The 18,311-nt window shown below is 39.0% G+C and overlaps 1 protein-coding gene across 5 annotated transcripts in view; it reads right to left on the minus strand.

The window, feature by feature from the left end:
* Positions 1-18,311, minus strand: part of ttc28 (tetratricopeptide repeat domain 28) — a 109,254-nt gene that overhangs the window by 79,480 nt on the left and 11,463 nt on the right. The window contains exon 1 of one of the 5 annotated variants that reach the window (XM_015032476.1): positions 650-953. The exons of the other annotated variants lie outside the window; for them this stretch is intronic. Within the exon in view, the coding sequence (XP_014887962.1) occupies positions 650-676 (27 nt within the window). The 5' untranslated portion in view covers positions 677-953. Of the gene's footprint in view, positions 1-649; positions 954-18,311 lie in introns of those variants that run through there. 5 annotated transcript variants of the gene reach the window in all.

Genomic DNA, 18,311 nt, shown 5'->3' on the forward strand with positions numbered 1-18,311 from the left:
ACTGAGCCAAAGTGTCAGCCGAGGATAAACACAGCAGAAAACCTAGATCACTCCTAAAGCAGCCAGTTTATACTTAGACAGCAGATTTAAGGTTTTGCCACAATTAAATTATAACCCAGAAACTGACAGCAGCAGCAGAGGACCAGCACTCCCAAATACTCACAATCATCTTAAAATCAGATTTCATTTATTGTAATGTGCAAGTAAACACAGCGACATTTTAAAAAATAGCAACTCTTGAAGGTTGTGCAAATAAATAAACATAAAAAAAATAATAATAACAACTGGGATGTTAAGAAAATGAAGAGGTTTGGATGAATTTGTGGCATTCAGGGCGATTTCTAGCTTCTAAACATCCAATTCTCCCAAAAAGAACATCCTCTGTGCTGTGAATGGTGACTTTTCATTTAGCTTTGTGGAATTTTTCCTCTTATAATCCTCTAATAATCCCATCCAGGCATGTTGCAGAAGTGTCTCTCTGAAAAGGGGGACTATTAACGGATTATCCTTAATAAAGTGGCCGTGACTGCGCTTTCTTCCTGAGGGCTTAAAAAGCTCCATTAATCCAAAGATGTGTCACTCACTCACTCACTCGCTCACTCTGTTGTTCTGCCACAACTTTGGAGAGAAAACATAGAGTTTTGCTCACCTTCTTCCGGGGCTGCCATTTCATCATATTTGTAAGGCAGGTGGGCGCAGCATCAGAGTGTCACAACAGTGGCAGAGGCATGTCAAACGCCTCGATCAGGACCGCCGAGCGAAGAGCAGGTCAGGGAGGGATGTGTGTGATGTAGGAGGGAGGTTGTTATAATCCAGATATAATGAGGCGGCAGAGCGATGGTTCGGTTATCCAGCAGCAGCAGCAGCGGTTCCTGCAGCTCTTGCCGCTCCGAGGACGCAACTGAGGCAAGAGCCGAAGGAGAGGAGAGCAGAGGAGAGGGAAACCCAACACCGGCACACACCCCCCGTCTCTCCTGCACACTCTCTCTCTTTCTCTCTTACACACACAGACACACTGGACTTCAATTTTTTTTGATGAATCCCAATAAGAAAAAGTGTTTATTGTCCTAAAATAATCTCGTATTCATCAATGCCAAATATGTATTTAAAGGGGAAACATTATGTGTTTTCCAGGCACGTAGTGTCATTTTATAGCACAATAAAGTAACTCTGTTGTCAATTGTTATAACAAGTGTTATAAAATGACTGCAATTAACACATAGAAATTGAGTCTCTGTCTCTTTAAGAAACTCCACCTTCAGGAAGTATTTCAGCAATTTTTGGTCTTTTGTGTGAGCCTGCATACCTCAGTGCTGCTGTTATACCTGAATCTCACAACTGTGGGATGATCAAGAATATTTCTAAAAATGACTTTATGATTGGCCAATCATAAAGTCATTTAATTGTCAAACTTATGAAGCTACTTTGCTTCCCAAGCAGGAACCATCCAGCAACCCTGCAAAAAACCCTAAGAACGCCTGGCTGACTATAATCAGCAGGTATGGATGTAATAATTACTGATTAGTGAAGAAAAGTGACCAAAAAGATTCTAAAATCTGATGTTTCTTTGCATATTTTGCAGCATTGTCTGTGGGTTAGAAAAGGCTTTCCCTGGCCAGAAGCTGATGCTGTTTGGTGCCATGACATAAAAAGTTTAGGCACCCCTACTCTTTAACACAAGGTTTAACTACAGAGTCTCTGATGTCCTACATCAGAGACTCTGTAGTTAAAACTTGAACTGATTAAAATGCTATTCTTTGTTTATTTACAAATTAAATCAAGGACAAAGTCATATGGTTCAGCCAGAAAGTATTCATATTTAGATTTAAAACTATCTTCATTCAGTCTTGACGTTTGTTTCTGATAAATATGACAGGAATCTGTAAACAGGAGATTCAGTCTTGGGGGGCGAAAGGGGGGGGGGGTAATACACCTGAATTTTATTTCCATTTTAATTAGAAATGGATTACTGAAAATTATTTCAACTTTTCTAAGCAATCACAAAAAAGAAATCATTCCTCCACATTACAGCAAACAAACTCTTCTTCTAATTTCTGACCAACTTTTCCACATGTTTCCTCTGGGATCAATTTATCTGAAATCAAAAGCCTCCATACCATCACCCTAATCTTTAGCTTTCACCACAGATTCTTTATCAGATTCAAGTTGGGACTCCAAAACGTTAATATCTCCAGTTAAGAGTGATATGTTTCAACTATGTCAGATCTTAACACACTCCAGCCTGTGTACTAAGAAAGAAACAGCCCTTTACTTTATCACATAATAATAAGCTGCAACTTAGACACACCACAAGAGGGCGCTCATCACATTGACAGGATATTCCAGAAGTTTGATTATTTTGACCTTGTGTGTGTGTGTGTGTGTGTGTGCGTGTGTGTGTGTGTGTGTGCGCGTGCGTGCGCGCGTGCGTGTGTGTGTGTGTGTGTGTGTGTGCGTGTGTGTGTGTGTGTGTGTGTTGCATCCTGTCCTGCTTTCCTTTTTTTTTTGGCTTATTCTTCCATTACTTTATTTAATGATGTTCTCTTGTTCCCTCTTGGTACTCATAAACTCGACAAAAATTAAGACACTTCAGGACTTTATGGACAACAGCGATTTACAGTTCTCCTCTTTCTTCAGCTCTAACAATTTGGGAGTGAACATTAAAGCTCTGACCAGGTTTTTCAAAGCGCTGTAGTTCATTTTAACACAGTGCAGTGTGAAAGTAAACCACAGCAGCTGAAAATGCAACAAATAACGCAATTTTGATCCACAAGGGAAGCAAGTCTACCAGATTATCAGGTGTGAAAACATCCTAAGATACTTCTTTGTTTTTGCACAGTAAAGTTTCCTTTATAAATGTAACTGTATTTTAGAAATTGAAAAGGGTTTTTCAAGACACTTCTTCATTTCTGTGATTCCACCAGTTATTCATGAACAACAGTTCTTTGAGCAACTCCTTTGAAAGGATCAGAGATCACGGCTGCCCATCTCTGGCTTGGTCCCTTGCTTTTTTCTGCACTGAATTCCTTCAAATTCCTTGAAAAGTCTAAAATGTTATGCACTACAGAGGAAGAAATATGCAAATCCCATTCTTTTTTTTCTCCCCTTTAAAGAACGTCTCTGTAAAATTTATGATCTTCTTGAGATTTTAACAACCCAGAGATCTTCTGCAGGTCGCCGATCCTTGAACATCTTCTTTTTCTAGGCACTGCTGTTGAGCTAAATTAAAAATGATAATCAGCTGAAGTCATACCTTTTGAAGTAACATGATTTTTACTTCCTGCTGCAGCAGCTGTAGCCTTTATAGCTTCAGACTCAGCATCTTCCTCAACTTCCACTTCTTTCCTCCTTTACTATTACTGCTAGTCATTCTCTTATAGTTTGATGAAGACACCTAAATAGTTAACAGTGATGGTGTCTCTTTCTGTTTAGCAACCATATTGGTCATCTGTATTATACCATGAAACATCGGGAAACCATCCTAAAACAGAAGGAAATATTACCAAATTGTGCTCATCTCGTATTTGAAATAGCCAAATGGTGTCCTTACTGCTTCTGGTACCTGATGAACCAATCAAAATACTCAAAGAATGCATCACAGCAGTCAGCCACGGAGTGATGATTTCTTCAACCGAAATCATCAAGCTAGGTTTATAGAGAGACTGAACTGGGTGCAAAGGTCCTTGCACCAATTGCGCTGTTCCCGCCTCTGCGCATTGGCCTCGTGTCGTCTGGTCGCCCACCTCTGAATTGTTGTATCCTGGGGCAGGCCGCGCGCAGCCTTTCACTCAAATTGGACTTGCCAAGCAGGTTCGCCTGTACCGACATAAACCTTCTACGTGTAACTACGTTATTGCTGTCTTCACTTCTTAGAGACAATTTGAGGATTTGGAAGTTTCAATGCTTTTGAGTAGTTAGACTGTTTTCACACTGACAGAACAGACATAGAGGGACATGGCGTACGCTACAAATCAGAGGTTCTCTGGTGTTGCAATGGTCAGGAAGTGCTGCTTGAAATCAGAGCTGGGGAAGTGGTAGGGGTCGATCTGTGCAGCTAAGTGGGCCAGGACAGTGGATTCCACAGAAAAACCTTGATAAGTAAAGTCAGACTCTAAAAAGGTCTGGAGAAAAAGGCTGGAGAAAATCAAAAGCCATTCTACACAAATAATTTCTGTGTGCAATGTTGTTTTTTTCCATCAGAGAGCTGAAATAGCTGAGGGATTTTTAGATGTTCATGTGTGGATTATAACTCTATAACGCAATGGGCTTGTCCAATCGATAACCAATAAAGTTCACAGAGGGATGGTGAAGTTAAGCTGTGGTGACAGATAAATATCAGTGAACAACACCATTCCTAAAGCAGACACAGGAACGCTCTGGTGAGGCTACCGCTGATGGATGACTGTCGTTTAAAGAACAAAACAAATCCAATATATCCACAATAAAAGCTTGGAGTTTTGGTTTATTACACATGTACAGCTGAAAACAGATGCTTGCATATATATATATATATATATATATATATATATATATATATATATATATATATATATATATATATATAAACTGTTCAGATTTTATTGCTTTTGATGCAAATATCCTAAAAATGTTATTAGCTGTTTTAAAAACCCTACTTCACAACGGACACCATCGGCCATTACAGCCGCTTGCTTCTATTCCATGCTGTCAAATGATCACTAGGCAAAAATTCAGTCTCTCAAAATGAACGGGTCAACAGACTTTCATGTCTAGACTGTTTATGCATGACTGCAGGTCTTTGAATCGATGAAAAGTAAAGTTCAAAAAGAGATAGTGAAGGTAAACCACAGTGACATAAATATCACCAAACATGTTCCTAGAAAACAAGCAGACACACTGAAGATACATGCAACTGTGGATAGATGGACAAAAAGTTGATCAGCTCCAACTGGAGCCCGGAAATTCAAAAATCTGATATCAATCAGTGAGCACACCATAACTTTACCAGTTTGGACTTTTAAAAACCAAACCCATCCTGATGGAAGAAGACTTGAAGGCATCAATATCAACTCATATTTATCATCCTATCCACTGGTGGTGGCAGAAAGCTCCAAAAATGTCTAAGTCCAAGTCTTCAGCATTGTGGGGAGAACTTTCTGCATTTTTCTGAGATGTGTAATCCATGCTAGCTTGCAACCTCTACTTCCTGTGTCAGCTAAAATTGGAAGGACCACAAATCTCTGATTGTAACATCTCTATCCAATATGAAGAAAGAAGTAAGAAGAAAACAAATAATAGGGACTATAACATATATCTGCATTAACATCTGCACCAGATGATGTTAGTCATTTTTTAGCATACTGGGATCAGTCCAATAAGCAGAACTAGGCTGATATTAATAACCTATATTTATTTTGTTTTGCGTTTCAGGAGGGGGAGGGAACAGGGTTGGTGACAGTGACAGTGATGCAGCAAAGGTTTGAAGGAAAATCTATTTTTAATGTATACTGTATAATATTGGCTGCCAGCCACTATCACTATTGGCCCAAATTTGCAAATTGGTGCATCTCAAATGGATAACATGTAAAATGTTTTAATTATGTGAATATATATTGAATGTGACTGATCACGTGTTTATGTGTCATGTTTTGTGTATCCCATAATCCCTTCAAAATGTTTTTGTACTGCTGAGGGACGTCCTCAGTCTGCTGTAGGCTTAAACTGCAGACTGAGCTCAGATGTTATGATTTATATACACCAGGCCCATGAAAGTCAGCGCAAATAAATGGTGATGTAACACAGTTGTAACTTTGTGAAGGAAGCAGGAGGTATAAGGTAGCAGATGACAAACTGCACCTCCTCCTTATCCACCAACTTCACTCTGCTGACGTCTTTTGAAAACTCGACACAGCCAGAAAGAACTTTGACTGTCAGCCGCATGACAAGAGTTAAAGTGCAGAACTGAAGTGCAGACGCGTGAGGACCTGCAGCCAGGAGACGCAGCGCATCAGAGCGAGTTAATTAGGATGATCGGCCTGACACCTTTCTACTCTGGGCTGTGATGAAACCAAACACCATGGAAGGCATGAGACGTGTTGGTAAAGAGAGCATTAATAATTCACCACACCGTTCTGAACGCCGAGGCGATCCGCTCCGCCTTTGGCTGAATTCTTATAGAAGCGTCGATGTCAACGTCTCAATTGCTGTAACATCTGCCACCTGTAGCTACAAGCTGCAGCTAACGCTTTTCCATATGATAGAATAAAAAGCATGTACAGATTAAAGAGAACGTTAGAAATTAAACAACATGGCACTCAATTCAATAAGTTGGCCAAACAGTGAAAAACTAGCCTTGTTTACAAAAAAAAATGCATTCCATGATTTTACATATACTAAATTATTAACTTTTAGGTAGAGAATTATCTTTTGTCCAGATGTCTTACAAGAACATACTGATGCTTGGATATCACTACTAAAGCAAATAAAATATTAAAACAACATTTTTTTATCTACTTCTTCTAGGATTTTTCTACGATCACCTACTAGAGCCATTGAAGACAGAAAAAAAAGAGTAGCATTATATTTCCGCCAAAAAAAGTTTCACATTAATCTCATTAGAAATTTTCTAGAAAAATCTTTGGAAATTTCTAGGTTTGAAAAGTCAAAAAATTGCAAGAGAAATATCTGAAATTTTGAGATTGATCTCAGAAATTGTCTAGAAAAAATGTGGATATTTCAGTTTAAAAAGTAAAAAAAAATTGATGTGAAAATTTCAAAAATTCAAAGATTTTTGACATTTAAAAAAAATTCTAGAAAATTTCTGAGTTTTTTTTTTGTCAGAAGTATACTTTTTTCATCTCCAATAGCCTTTATGCTATTGGATAAGGGCTATAGTTTTCTACTTATTTTCAAAATGTTATCAGAAAACACACAAAGCAGCCAAAATATTTTTCATCCTCTTAACAATGTGACTCCTGGTGACCTATTTCGCATCAACTTCAATGACTGAAACCAGAAGCCTTGCAACAGGCTCTGGTAACATGATAGGGGTGTGCCAAAAAAAAAATCAATTCACGTGAAATGGGGACGAGGCTATCTGCAGAAAGGTGGCGCTCTCTCAGTTGCTGCTCCATAAAAACAAGATGGAGGATGCGTGGCCAGAGTTAAATTCCATTTAAGCATGGATTGATATTCAAAATTCAAGAAGCGTGACACGTTAATGTCTCCATTTGTCATTCTGCCTCACAAAGCAGACTAAAGTAGATCATGAGGATGCTTTGCACACCAACAGATTAAAGCAGATTATAGACAGGCAATAATGATAAAACAACTCTGCAGCTGCAGAGCACAGCTATAACTCACATACATGGTACAGCGCAAAGCCGCATCTAAAGTGTGAATTTAGACGAATAAATATAGTTTACAAACATAACACTCACTTTGAGATTAAAAGCAATTGTCAAAATGTAAGCAGTGATTTATAAATGAGTCACAGTGAGATTTGACAGGTTGGCGGTGCGAGTTAGACGCCCAGAGCGACAGAACAGACGCCTGCTGGGTTATTATGAACATCAAAAGCAAACTGGAGTATTGAAACCCCCAGTTTCAATCAAAACTGTAACTACTGAAGGAAGTATTTTACCACTGAAAACGACCACCGCTACCTCATATCTGAACTGATTTGTTTTGGTTTTCCAATGATGTCTGAGGACCATCTGCCCATCCCTTGTCTTAAGATTAGGTTGCTGGGGCAACAGGTCCAGCTCATTCTGGGGAATCCCAAGGTGAAGTTCGCAAGCTAGACGAGACGTCTCAGTCCCTTCGTTGAGTTCTAGATCTCCCACAGGGTCTCCTTCCAGTTGGACGTTTTTCCTGAAAATCTTCCAAAGGAAGACAGCTGGGGTGCAATCGGTTAAAATGTCTGGACCACCTCCACTGATTCCTTTCAATACGGAAAAGCAGCAGCTCTACTTTAAGCTCGACTAGGTGAGGAAGGGGGGTCATCACTTTATGTCTACAGCTGAGTCTAGCCACAGTCTGAAGGAAGCCCATCTCGACTGCTTACATCAGTGTTTGATGTGTTTAAATACCGATTTTTCTACCTTAAAATAGAATGTCAATAGTATTAACTAATATAAAAGAGGAAAAGTTTAGTCTGAAAGAAAATGTTATGTGTCTTTATATGGTAACTATTATGGCGTTTTGACAGCGGACAGTCCGGTCGACTTGGTCCGATTGGGGACCGAAACTGCAACACACTACATTGTCAGCTGGTGTGGTTCTCTTTCACTGCACTGTCAAAAAATCCAAACTCTCTGAAAAACCTGTTCTACATTGTTGCTAAGGTCAGGCAGTGAGAGCTTAGTGGTTCTGAACTAGGACCACACAGGCATGTAAATGAACTACGGTGACATTTGCTGGTGCATTAACATGCTGACCTTAATGGTCCACTTTTCCATAACCGATGCTTGTTCAGGGGCTCTTTAAACACGATGAGGCCCAGAGCAAGGCGAGGGTCAGAGATGGAAGATCATGTGGAATTATACAGATATAATATATGTTTTAAATCTGCTAGCTTGGCTAACTAGGAACAGCGTAGGTAAACATTAATGTCTAATTTCTACTATATATATGTAGCCTTAGTATACATCGCACTAAATGGAATCGCTGGAAATTGAGACATTTTGTTTTTGTTTAAACAAACTAATAGGAGGATGATTCGGCTTCAGAATGTAAGACTCAGCCTGCGTGTCCTGCCTCGCAACACATTAAAGATTTAAAGTGATCAAGTGCTTCTTTACCGAGTTAGACAACTACAGCTGATCTTAAGCCACACACAGCCCCCGGATCCAATCAATAATGTACAAGTAGCTTTAATGAAAGCATGCGTATGCGTCGGTGAGAAAGATTTGTTTATGCTCATGGCTGGTGCCAACCTCATTTCTTTTTCATAAAAAGTGTAAACTGCACATTTGCAACCTGCTACAAGCGGCAAACAAAGAAGCAGCACAAGCGTGCAGACACCAGAGGCATGCAAATAGTGTTACTCCAGCAGACTGGAGTCATTAAAATACACTTCAGCTCCACATTATTCGGAAAAGACACAAGGATGAGATTCTACAATGGAGAAGGAGGGAAACTAAAAGAAGAGAAAAATCAACAAATGCTGCCTCACAGGTGAGCTGCATGATATTAAGCAAACATTCAACCATGATGTGGGACAAGCACAGACACCGAGGAGCTACGGGGGGAAAGCAGAAGTTGATGTTTGTTTCATATTAACAGGGGAAAGTGGATTAGGTAGCAGTAATAAGTTCAGTGTTCCCAAAACTATTCTCAGGAGTTTATTGAGATAAAGGGAAAAACAATGGTTCAGGAGGTTACATCCTGCAGTTATTTTATTGAAAGTGATTGGAAAATGTACAAAGATTCACCCAAACAGATGTGTTTTTTTTTTTTTTAACTACCATATTTTTTGGACTATAAGTCGCTACTTTTTTCCCACGCTTTGAACCAGGCGGCTTATATATATGTACGTTTCCAGCTTTTTTTTTTTTAACTTTGCGGGTGCAGCTTACAGCTCTATAGTCTGGAAAATACAGTGATTGTCAAATTAGTCTAGGTTTATGACCACCATTTTGTGAAACACAAATTCCTGTTTAATCTATGAAATATGTTATTTATGGTGTTTCCTTGTTTTGTATCATCATGTGGTCAGCATTGGAGATAATAATTAACTTTTTGTATGGAACCACCTTTCTCCCCTTGATACCTAATGATTGACCATCTGAGGACAAAAATTCAACGACTTATACACAGTCCACCATTCATATTATATATTTCATTTCAAGCATAAGAGTTTTATGAACATTTAGGTTACGCAATATATAGAGAAACTCAAAATATATTTTCAGTAATTACTGATCTTCATATCAGCAGTGATAACATAATATTTAAATGATACTATTTAATATTATTATAACATTTAAATGATTTTTCTTGATTAACGTGTACCAAACTGTGATCTTTGTTCAGACACAACACACACAGAAGATCAGACAATTCATCTTCATCTGCAAATAAAACGTGAGGTAGATATGTGATGGTGTGAAAAAAAAAGTCATAGGAAAAAACTATGTTGTGTTTACACAAAACAGGGAATTTAAAGATCCATATTAAACAGTTGCAACAAATGTTAAACTTGCTTAAAATATATTTTTGAAGGTTAAAAAAACAGAAAAATGATACCAGTCAGCCATGACACAGTGGTGTTATTTCAGCTTCCAGTACCAAACACTGGAATGGTCACTGGATGGACTCCGCCCTTCTTTTTCTCTTTTCCCTCATCCCCCTTTCTTTTAGAGTTGGATAGCTAATCCAAAAAAATGAAGAAAAAAATCTGAAAAAGTCTTACAGCTCTTAGACCTTGAATTGGTTGAATCATAGGTTGCTGAAGGTTTATTTATTATTCTAGCCAAAGCTTCTTACAACAGTTTTCAGCATAAGTAGATTATGGGTTTTTGGTTGTTTGTTTTTGTTTTTAAGTCCCCTTTGTTGCATATGTTTCGTTTGATTCATAATGAATATACACTTTGATTCAAGCAGGAGTATCTGGTGTCCTTATTTCTGATAAAGTGCCAAGAAATAAATGAACTTCTGGGACTTTTGAGGGCATAAAAATGATTGTTCAATGGGCTGAGAAAAAAAAATTCAGATTAACAAATAGCTCATTTATTTAACTGATTTATCTACTAAGTCATATTGTGGTGAGATTTACAGTGATGCTAATCCACACTCTTGGATTCTGGATGTTTCACAGCAGCATTGAAACCCAGTGCAAAAGTCAGACCGTCTCACAGGTCTTACTGCCAGACGCGCATCGAGATGACAAAGTCAACCCTGACCTGCGACCTTTGACCTTTTCCTTCAGCAGCTGGAAGATGAATTTGTTAGAAAAAAAAAAAAAGCTGAGATGAGCTGCATATATTTATACAATCTCTGTCTCAGTCATCTCTGTGTGCAGCATCATCACGGCCGTCACTTCTGCTATAAACACACCGACAAGGAACACTCACACCTGCACACTCCACATGTCACCAAAAAGTCGGCATGATTGAGCACTTTCTGCACCAAACAATGCCACTAGACACATAGATGCACAACCTGGCAATGATGAATGTTGCAACTCAGAGTGTGCCTGCACGTACAGCTACAGTTTGGATCTCTGTGCGCTTTATGCTCCGGCTTCTGTTGCGATAATAATGCTCACTTTCTGAAATATTTAAACATTTATCACAGCCGTTTTATGACCAGCAACTGAGATCTCAGGTGGAGAGACGTACAGGACCATGAAGCAGACAGCAGAGAGAAAAGGAGAGTAGAGTGCAAGTACATTTCCAGACAAGCACCAACAGAAGTACCACGAGAACTTAGAAGGTACAATTGTTTTAAAGAAAGAAGTTAGGAATGCACTAAAACGTTACGGCTTCTATGCATATTTACCACGTAAGTCTTAGCTATTTGAGAAAAAATATGTTAAATCGCTTTGAAGGTTCATGGATAACAATTAAAAGCAAACCTGTGAAATACTGGGAGGTTATGGTCCAGTCAGATGAGACCAAAACTGAATTTTTAGGGGTCAAAGGTCATTGCACATCATCCGAATTCCCCCATACAAGCCGACTGGGAAGTTCACAGTTGGGAACATCATGCTGAACATTATATCTCAAATATATCATCTTTGCAATATTATTGTTCTGAAAGTAGGACTGTGATGCAGCTTTCAGCCTTGCCACTAGAGGGCGCGGCCGTTTTGTGAGCAATGTTTTTGTTTGGTGTTCATGTAAATCAGGAGAAGTCATGTTTAGAGGCAGCTTGAGAGAAAGAGAGTCCATAAGACTGGAGGGGAACAGTTTGTGTTTGAGAAGGATAAAAGGCCAGATAAATTGATCTGGACCTTTTAACTCATTCTTGACTAAGCTAAGCTAAGAGTTACTTTAAAATGGTGAATTTTATCATGTTTAGTTGTTTTCTTATACTTTAACATTATAGGTTATTTAAAAAAAACAGGACTGGAGTAATGGAAAAAGTGTTTTTATTTTATTTATTACTAAATGTGACTAAATAGCTATAAGGTCATTGTGCGTAGTTGTAAGGCCTAAAAGGCATGTTTGTGGCTGTCATAGGTAATGTAGCGTACTTATATAATAATCAGTGTTTACATTGGATTATATAGTTTGTCTTTTGTTTATTCTGTTTTGAAGAACCACTCACACACTAACCCGTCCTCAATAGAAATCTCCTGCCATCTACCAGGATGATTAGGGTTGATGTCTTGACTGAAAAAACAAATACCTTTCAAGAGCACCTGAAGGCAACAAGGAGAAACAGACAGAAGTATGACTGACAGAAAAATCAAGAGGATCTGACAATGAATGAATCAACTAGGCAGAGGCATTTAAATCATGGGAAGGCTGATCACAGGCATGAAAAACAAGAGACTAATTATGATGTAAACGGCAGACGGAGGCCAAGGGAAAGTAATGGCTGAGTAAACACAGAAACAACATGAAGCAGGCGTCTAAACAACGAGGAAACTGAATGTTCCCTTGATGAGCTCTGATGAAAGATCGTCAGGCCAAAAACTGAAAAATCTATTTATTCAGGGCGTCAAAACAAGAAGTCACCATTACACAAACACACAATAAGCACAAGGACTTGCTGCAAAGTGAAATAAACCCCAAACGACAAGAAAAATCCAAACCAAAGTGACAGAACGGAGCTTTAAAGCAACACAACAAACACTTTAAATGCTCATACAGACAAAAGCAAAAGCTTTGTTCAACATTTATCAGCGTTTGGTGTTGACGGGGTGTCGCCGTGACATAAAGTCTGCGGCGGTGTGGCCGCATCGGTCTGTGTGGCCTCCAGGCACACACCGCAAATGAATCCATTCATCTTAGCTCCTGTACGCTGCCATATATGCTTGTTCTGTGCTACACAAACCAAATACATGCTGCCCTCTAATCCACTCATTCCTCTCTGCAGCCACAGCAGGTATTTCACCTGCTGTTGTTTCTCTTTTGTTCCTCCTGTGCACACACTGCATCTGCTCACCAATCCCACAGCTCCCTCTCATCCATGTCATCCAGGATTTCAAATTTCCAGACGGTTGGTTTATTTGAATCTGTAGAATAATCCTGACTGGCTGAAAACACATTTACATACAAGTTTTTATTCATAATTGTTTAGCCTTGTAAGTGTCGCTTGGTTAAACAGATATGTTTAGGTCATTTTTCTGCTATATTAACAGCATTACTGTATTCCCTGTTAGATATTTTGTCTGTTTTTCTTCTTGTCACTCCCAGACAGGCAGATCATCGTACATATTTTAAGGTCAGGCAAAAGTAACATGAGTAAAATTAAAAGAAGTTTTTGTAAAATTGCTATTCAAACCAACACAGTCCTATGTTGAAAAAGATAAAAATAAAAGAAATAGTTTGATTTGCAGCTTTTGATTGGTTCTGTATTTGATTGGCTGGTGGTGAGCTTCTTTGATAAACACTTTAAGTTGTGAGTGAAGAGCTAGAGTTAATCAGTTGAGTGTGAGAAGAAAGCACTATTAATCGAGCATGTGTGAGACTTAAACACACACACCACTCGTTATTCTTTGCTCACATAGACATCTAAACTTACTGCGGTCTCTCTGTGTGCTCAGATTGGTGGTGCAAATATAAAACCATAGTTACAGCATAAAAATAAGGAATTCAAATTTCTTAATTCTTCTCCACAGTCCTCATCCCAAACAGATCTCTGGATTCCTACTGTAACTGTAAAACCGACAATAAAAACTGCTTTCTAAACCTTCTAGCTTCTGTGCTCTTCCACCTGTTTTACTTAAAGGCAATATGAAATCAGCGATAATACAGCAGAAACACAAACTCACTCCCTCCATCTCTGGCTGTGAAATGGGCATTAAGAGTTCAGATAGTGTTGGTCAAAGTGTAGCCTGATAACCTGAGACCTAGCAACGTGGAGATGTTTGGTTATCAGACCAGCCTGTGCACGTGTGAATGTGTGTGCGTGCGTGTGTAGGTGTGCGCGTGTGTGTGTGTGTGTGTGTGTTTGACTTATCTGTGTACAGGTTTTGTGCATTTAGATAAAAACCCATATTGATTCAGTAACAAGGCAGGAGGCTTCGGCATTGATCTGCCTCCACTGAGAACTCTGTCAGAGCAGAAAGGGGCTCCGCCCCTTAGCAAGAGGCATTATTGAACAGTGATAAAACCATTAACCCTTCCAGCTCAACACCTAACATTTCATCTAGTCAAAAGCCTTTCAGCGCTAAGAAGAACCATATTCAAGTGGCACACGTCTAAATGCATTCAGGTATTTATTTCCCCAATTGAATGTTCATTATATGTTAAATAAGTAGAAATTGATTCAAACTTTCAGATAAAAACAAGCCATTCTAGTGGAACAGTGTCTATGCTGTGATCTGGGAGCAGGTTTAGGTTTGTTGTCTCTACCTCTCCTCTTCGCTCCTCCCTTTCTGTACCTCTGATCTCTTAACGGGCAGCATTGTTCCTGAGGCACTGGCTCCCTCACCTGAAAATCATCTGCTCAGCAGGGAACATTGCTGAAGAGGACCGGCAGGAATCATAGATGTTGCCAGATTGTCAATAGTTGTGGTAGCCTGGTTCTCCTAGCTGTTGTGCTCCAAGGCTCGTTGCTCTATCTCCATCTCCCTGAACCCAGACACTCGCTTACCTTGAATCTACTTGATGTTACTCTTGTCCTCCAGCATCTTATTTGCTCTTCTGCTACGATGCACACCTCAAAATGATTGGGTCTCCAGAGAAGTCCTTTCCTGATCGATTGAGAGTCTTCAACTCACCTCTCCCTGCCTTCCTCAAGTTTATACCATCTAGAGATCAGCAAATATCACCAGAACCAGTTCTTGTAAAACTGCTACAAAACTGGTTCTAACCAACCCTCACTGAGCTTCAGATGAGCTTATTCACCCTTTGATCCACAGTAACCTGCCAACAACTACAACGCCACCATGTGTGAATGAGAAACCATTTCATAAGTCACTTATATCAACTTTGATCACATAAAGTTTCAGACAACTCCTTTGACCTCCTACCAAGCAGACCTACAGCAAAGTTTAAGTTATTCGTTCCCCAACATTTTCACTATTACTACTATTCACTTTCATGTTCTCGTTCATGCCTGGTTCTTCCATCCACAAAACATCTAAACACAATGAAATATGACCTTCCTCTTCTCTTAAACCAGGGTGTTGCATCGGTAAAAGCTGTGAAGGAGTTAGCCAAACTGCTCATGGAACAATTCACTTCGCCATGCCTAAAATACCGAAGCCGAGTTTGCACATACATTTTCCAAGCGTCTAACCAGAAGGGGCCCCTCACAGAACGTCAAAGGAAGTAGAGATATCTGGAGGTGAAAAAACACATTTAGCGATTCTGGAGTGTTTAAAACATCCTTCACCACCTTCAAAAAGCGGTTCTAGCTTTCCCCCTCAAAGATGAGCCTCTGCCTGAAGCGCCTCTGGTCATTTATGAATTAAAAATAATGCTGGCAATTTCCCACACACACCTGAGCCTTCAAAGGTCAAACTGGCATCGTGGAGCTAAAGAAAGATCAGGTAGATATAAAGCATTAGCGTAAAATGAGAGTCAGGGGGGGAAAAAATTACAAAAATATATATTTATATTTGTCAAATTCATTGCAAAAACATAGAATCTATACTCAATTTAATATTAAGGTCTGAGCGTTCACTGCATCCCAGAGGCGAAAACCTCGGAGCAGATTAAAACTACTGCAAAATAACTGCCACTAATAAGCTAACAGTGTCAAAGGTCTGTGTGTCTCTATGAATAAATTATTCCATAGCGACCAGTGAAACTATGCAGGACGTATCACTACGCAGGACGTGCTGTTTATACATCGTACATTAAGTCTGCTTACTAATAGCTAATTTGGTGAGTTTGTGCCTTATGGCAAGGTTGTAGTCACTTGTCCAGGCCAGCAGGTACACTCAGGTAGACTCTGTATGTCTTTATGAGCAGCTTGTGGCTGCAGCCTGGGCCTGCTGCGCTCCCTCAGGACTCTTATGAAGGTCGTTTTCAGCCAGCTGCCCCCAATATCACAGCGTCAGAGAGGAGGAGCTGCTAACAATTACACCACACTGGAGAGATGTGCCTACTTAGCACCGGGGTTGTTGTTTAGCTATTTTCCACTATAAAAATAATAAAATTATCTGTTTCCACTTTAGCAAATTACAATGCCTAAGAGGTTTTATTAATGATAAATTAGCTTTTCCACACAACGGAATTATTCATCTTTACTACGTAGATGCTATGTTGCTGTGGCAGACTGCTGAACTTTTAATTAGCGCTTCGCTCTCTGGGAAAACTATGATTTACTCTAACAAGCTGGAAACATCCTGTTCTACTGTAAACACCTTAAGAGGTAGTGTTATGTAAAATCAACCTTTTTTGAGCTTTACATCATATTTATAGTGTTATTCCCTCATTAGAAACATACCTGGAGTGTTGCCCTGATTCTTTCATGAAAGTTTGAGAAATCCTTTAATCTCCATGGCAACCATTCAGCTTCGCAAAACGCTTGGGTGGAACAAGCCCCGCCTCCAAAACGCAGCTCCTCCTCAGAGCTGCTGTTTCTAAGGATCCGGGCAACCAGAGACAGGTTGTCGTCTTTGGACCGGAACCTCTGAAATAGAAACTGATTGGTCAAATCAGAGTCCTGGTGGCATTAACTTGGCCTCCGATAACAAAATAAAGAACCTGTACGTTATTTTTAACCAGGATATGTCGCTTTAATTCTATACAAGTTCCTCAGATTTCCTTCTGCTAAACCTGGAGTTTTGCCAAAATTAGAAATATCCTGTCCAGGAGTGGCTGCAAAAAACTAGATCATGATTTGTTACTTCAGTTCTGAACTACTGTAACTCTTTACTGTCCGCAAAATGCAGTTAAAAGCCTCCAGCTGATCCAAAATGCAGCAGCAAGAGTTCTGATAGAAATTAAAAAGAGAGAGATCATATTTCTGCTGGTTTAGCTTCCCTTCATCAGCTCCCTGTTGAATCTAGAATGTGTTTGGGGTTTTTTTTCAGTTGAACCTCTGCAGTCCTCCTTCAGCAGCGTTGTCCTGCTCTCTTCTGTTCCTTAATTAACCGTTTTGTTTTGCGTTACCTGAGTCAGAGCGTCTGACCGTATCAACGGAAGCTAAACGTTGCACTATGTGGACATATTTGGATGAACAGAACATCATATGTACCAATCAATTCAGAAAAAAAAAACAATGAACATGTGGAGCAGAAGCAAACTTTACAAGCTTAAAAAGCCTTGTCTTGAATTCCTATTTAACATCCCTGCAGTGACACTGTGTGACAGCAAAAGCCGCCGAAGCTTTTGAAGGGTTCCACTTAAACCCATGAATGCATAATTTAATTTGAGGGTGGCGTTGTGGGGGGTGGGAGGGTTAAAGATAAGCAGGAAACATTCAAGACAGAATTAACCCTATCTGACAGCGAAACTGCTGAGCCCTCTGTTCGCTAATCCTTTGACGGCTGCAGATTTCCCTACTAATATGAAAATACAAGATGGAGAATTTTTTTTTTTAAACGATTACTAAATGGGCTAAAACGATTACTAAAATGACTGTTTTAGTAATCAGTTAATCTATCGATTATGCTGACAATTAATAAGATACAAAATGAGCTCATTCTAAAGTTTTTAGTTAACCACTTGAGTCTTTTTTATACTGTAATAGAAATATATTTATAATTTTTAGTAATCGATTAATTGATCATTCTGATGATCAATCAGGTAAAATTTAGCATATTTTACAGAATTTTATTTAACCGTTTAAGCATTTTTTTTGTACTGTATTAGAAAAACATAAAAAAGCAAATAAACTAATTTCTTTTTAAAATAATAATAAATAAAAAAACATTTTATTGTCTAAAATGCAACAGCATATAATACTTTAAGTGAATTTGAACCGAGTGAAGCTAAAGCTATGCCATTTTAAGAGTAAAACATTTTTACAGGCAGAGGAGTTTTTTTATCCTAAATGCAAAATATATATTTATTTTGTAAAGATTTGACTTAATTACTGATTTGAATGCGTTGTGTTTTCAGCAAGTTGCCCTTTTTCAGAGTCTGTAAACTCCAGTTAATGATTAATCAACTTCTAAATTAGTTGACGATTATCTCAATAATCAGTTAATCGGGAATAAATCAATTAATCGTTTCAGCCCTATGAAGGTATTTTTGATCATC

The sequence above is a fragment of the Poecilia latipinna genome, unplaced genomic scaffold (assembly GCF_001443285.1).
Source record: "Poecilia latipinna isolate Pla-1442-1.1 unplaced genomic scaffold, P_latipinna-1.0 Scaffold242, whole genome shotgun sequence".
Lineage (NCBI taxonomy): Eukaryota > Metazoa > Chordata > Actinopteri > Cyprinodontiformes > Poeciliidae > Poecilia > Poecilia latipinna.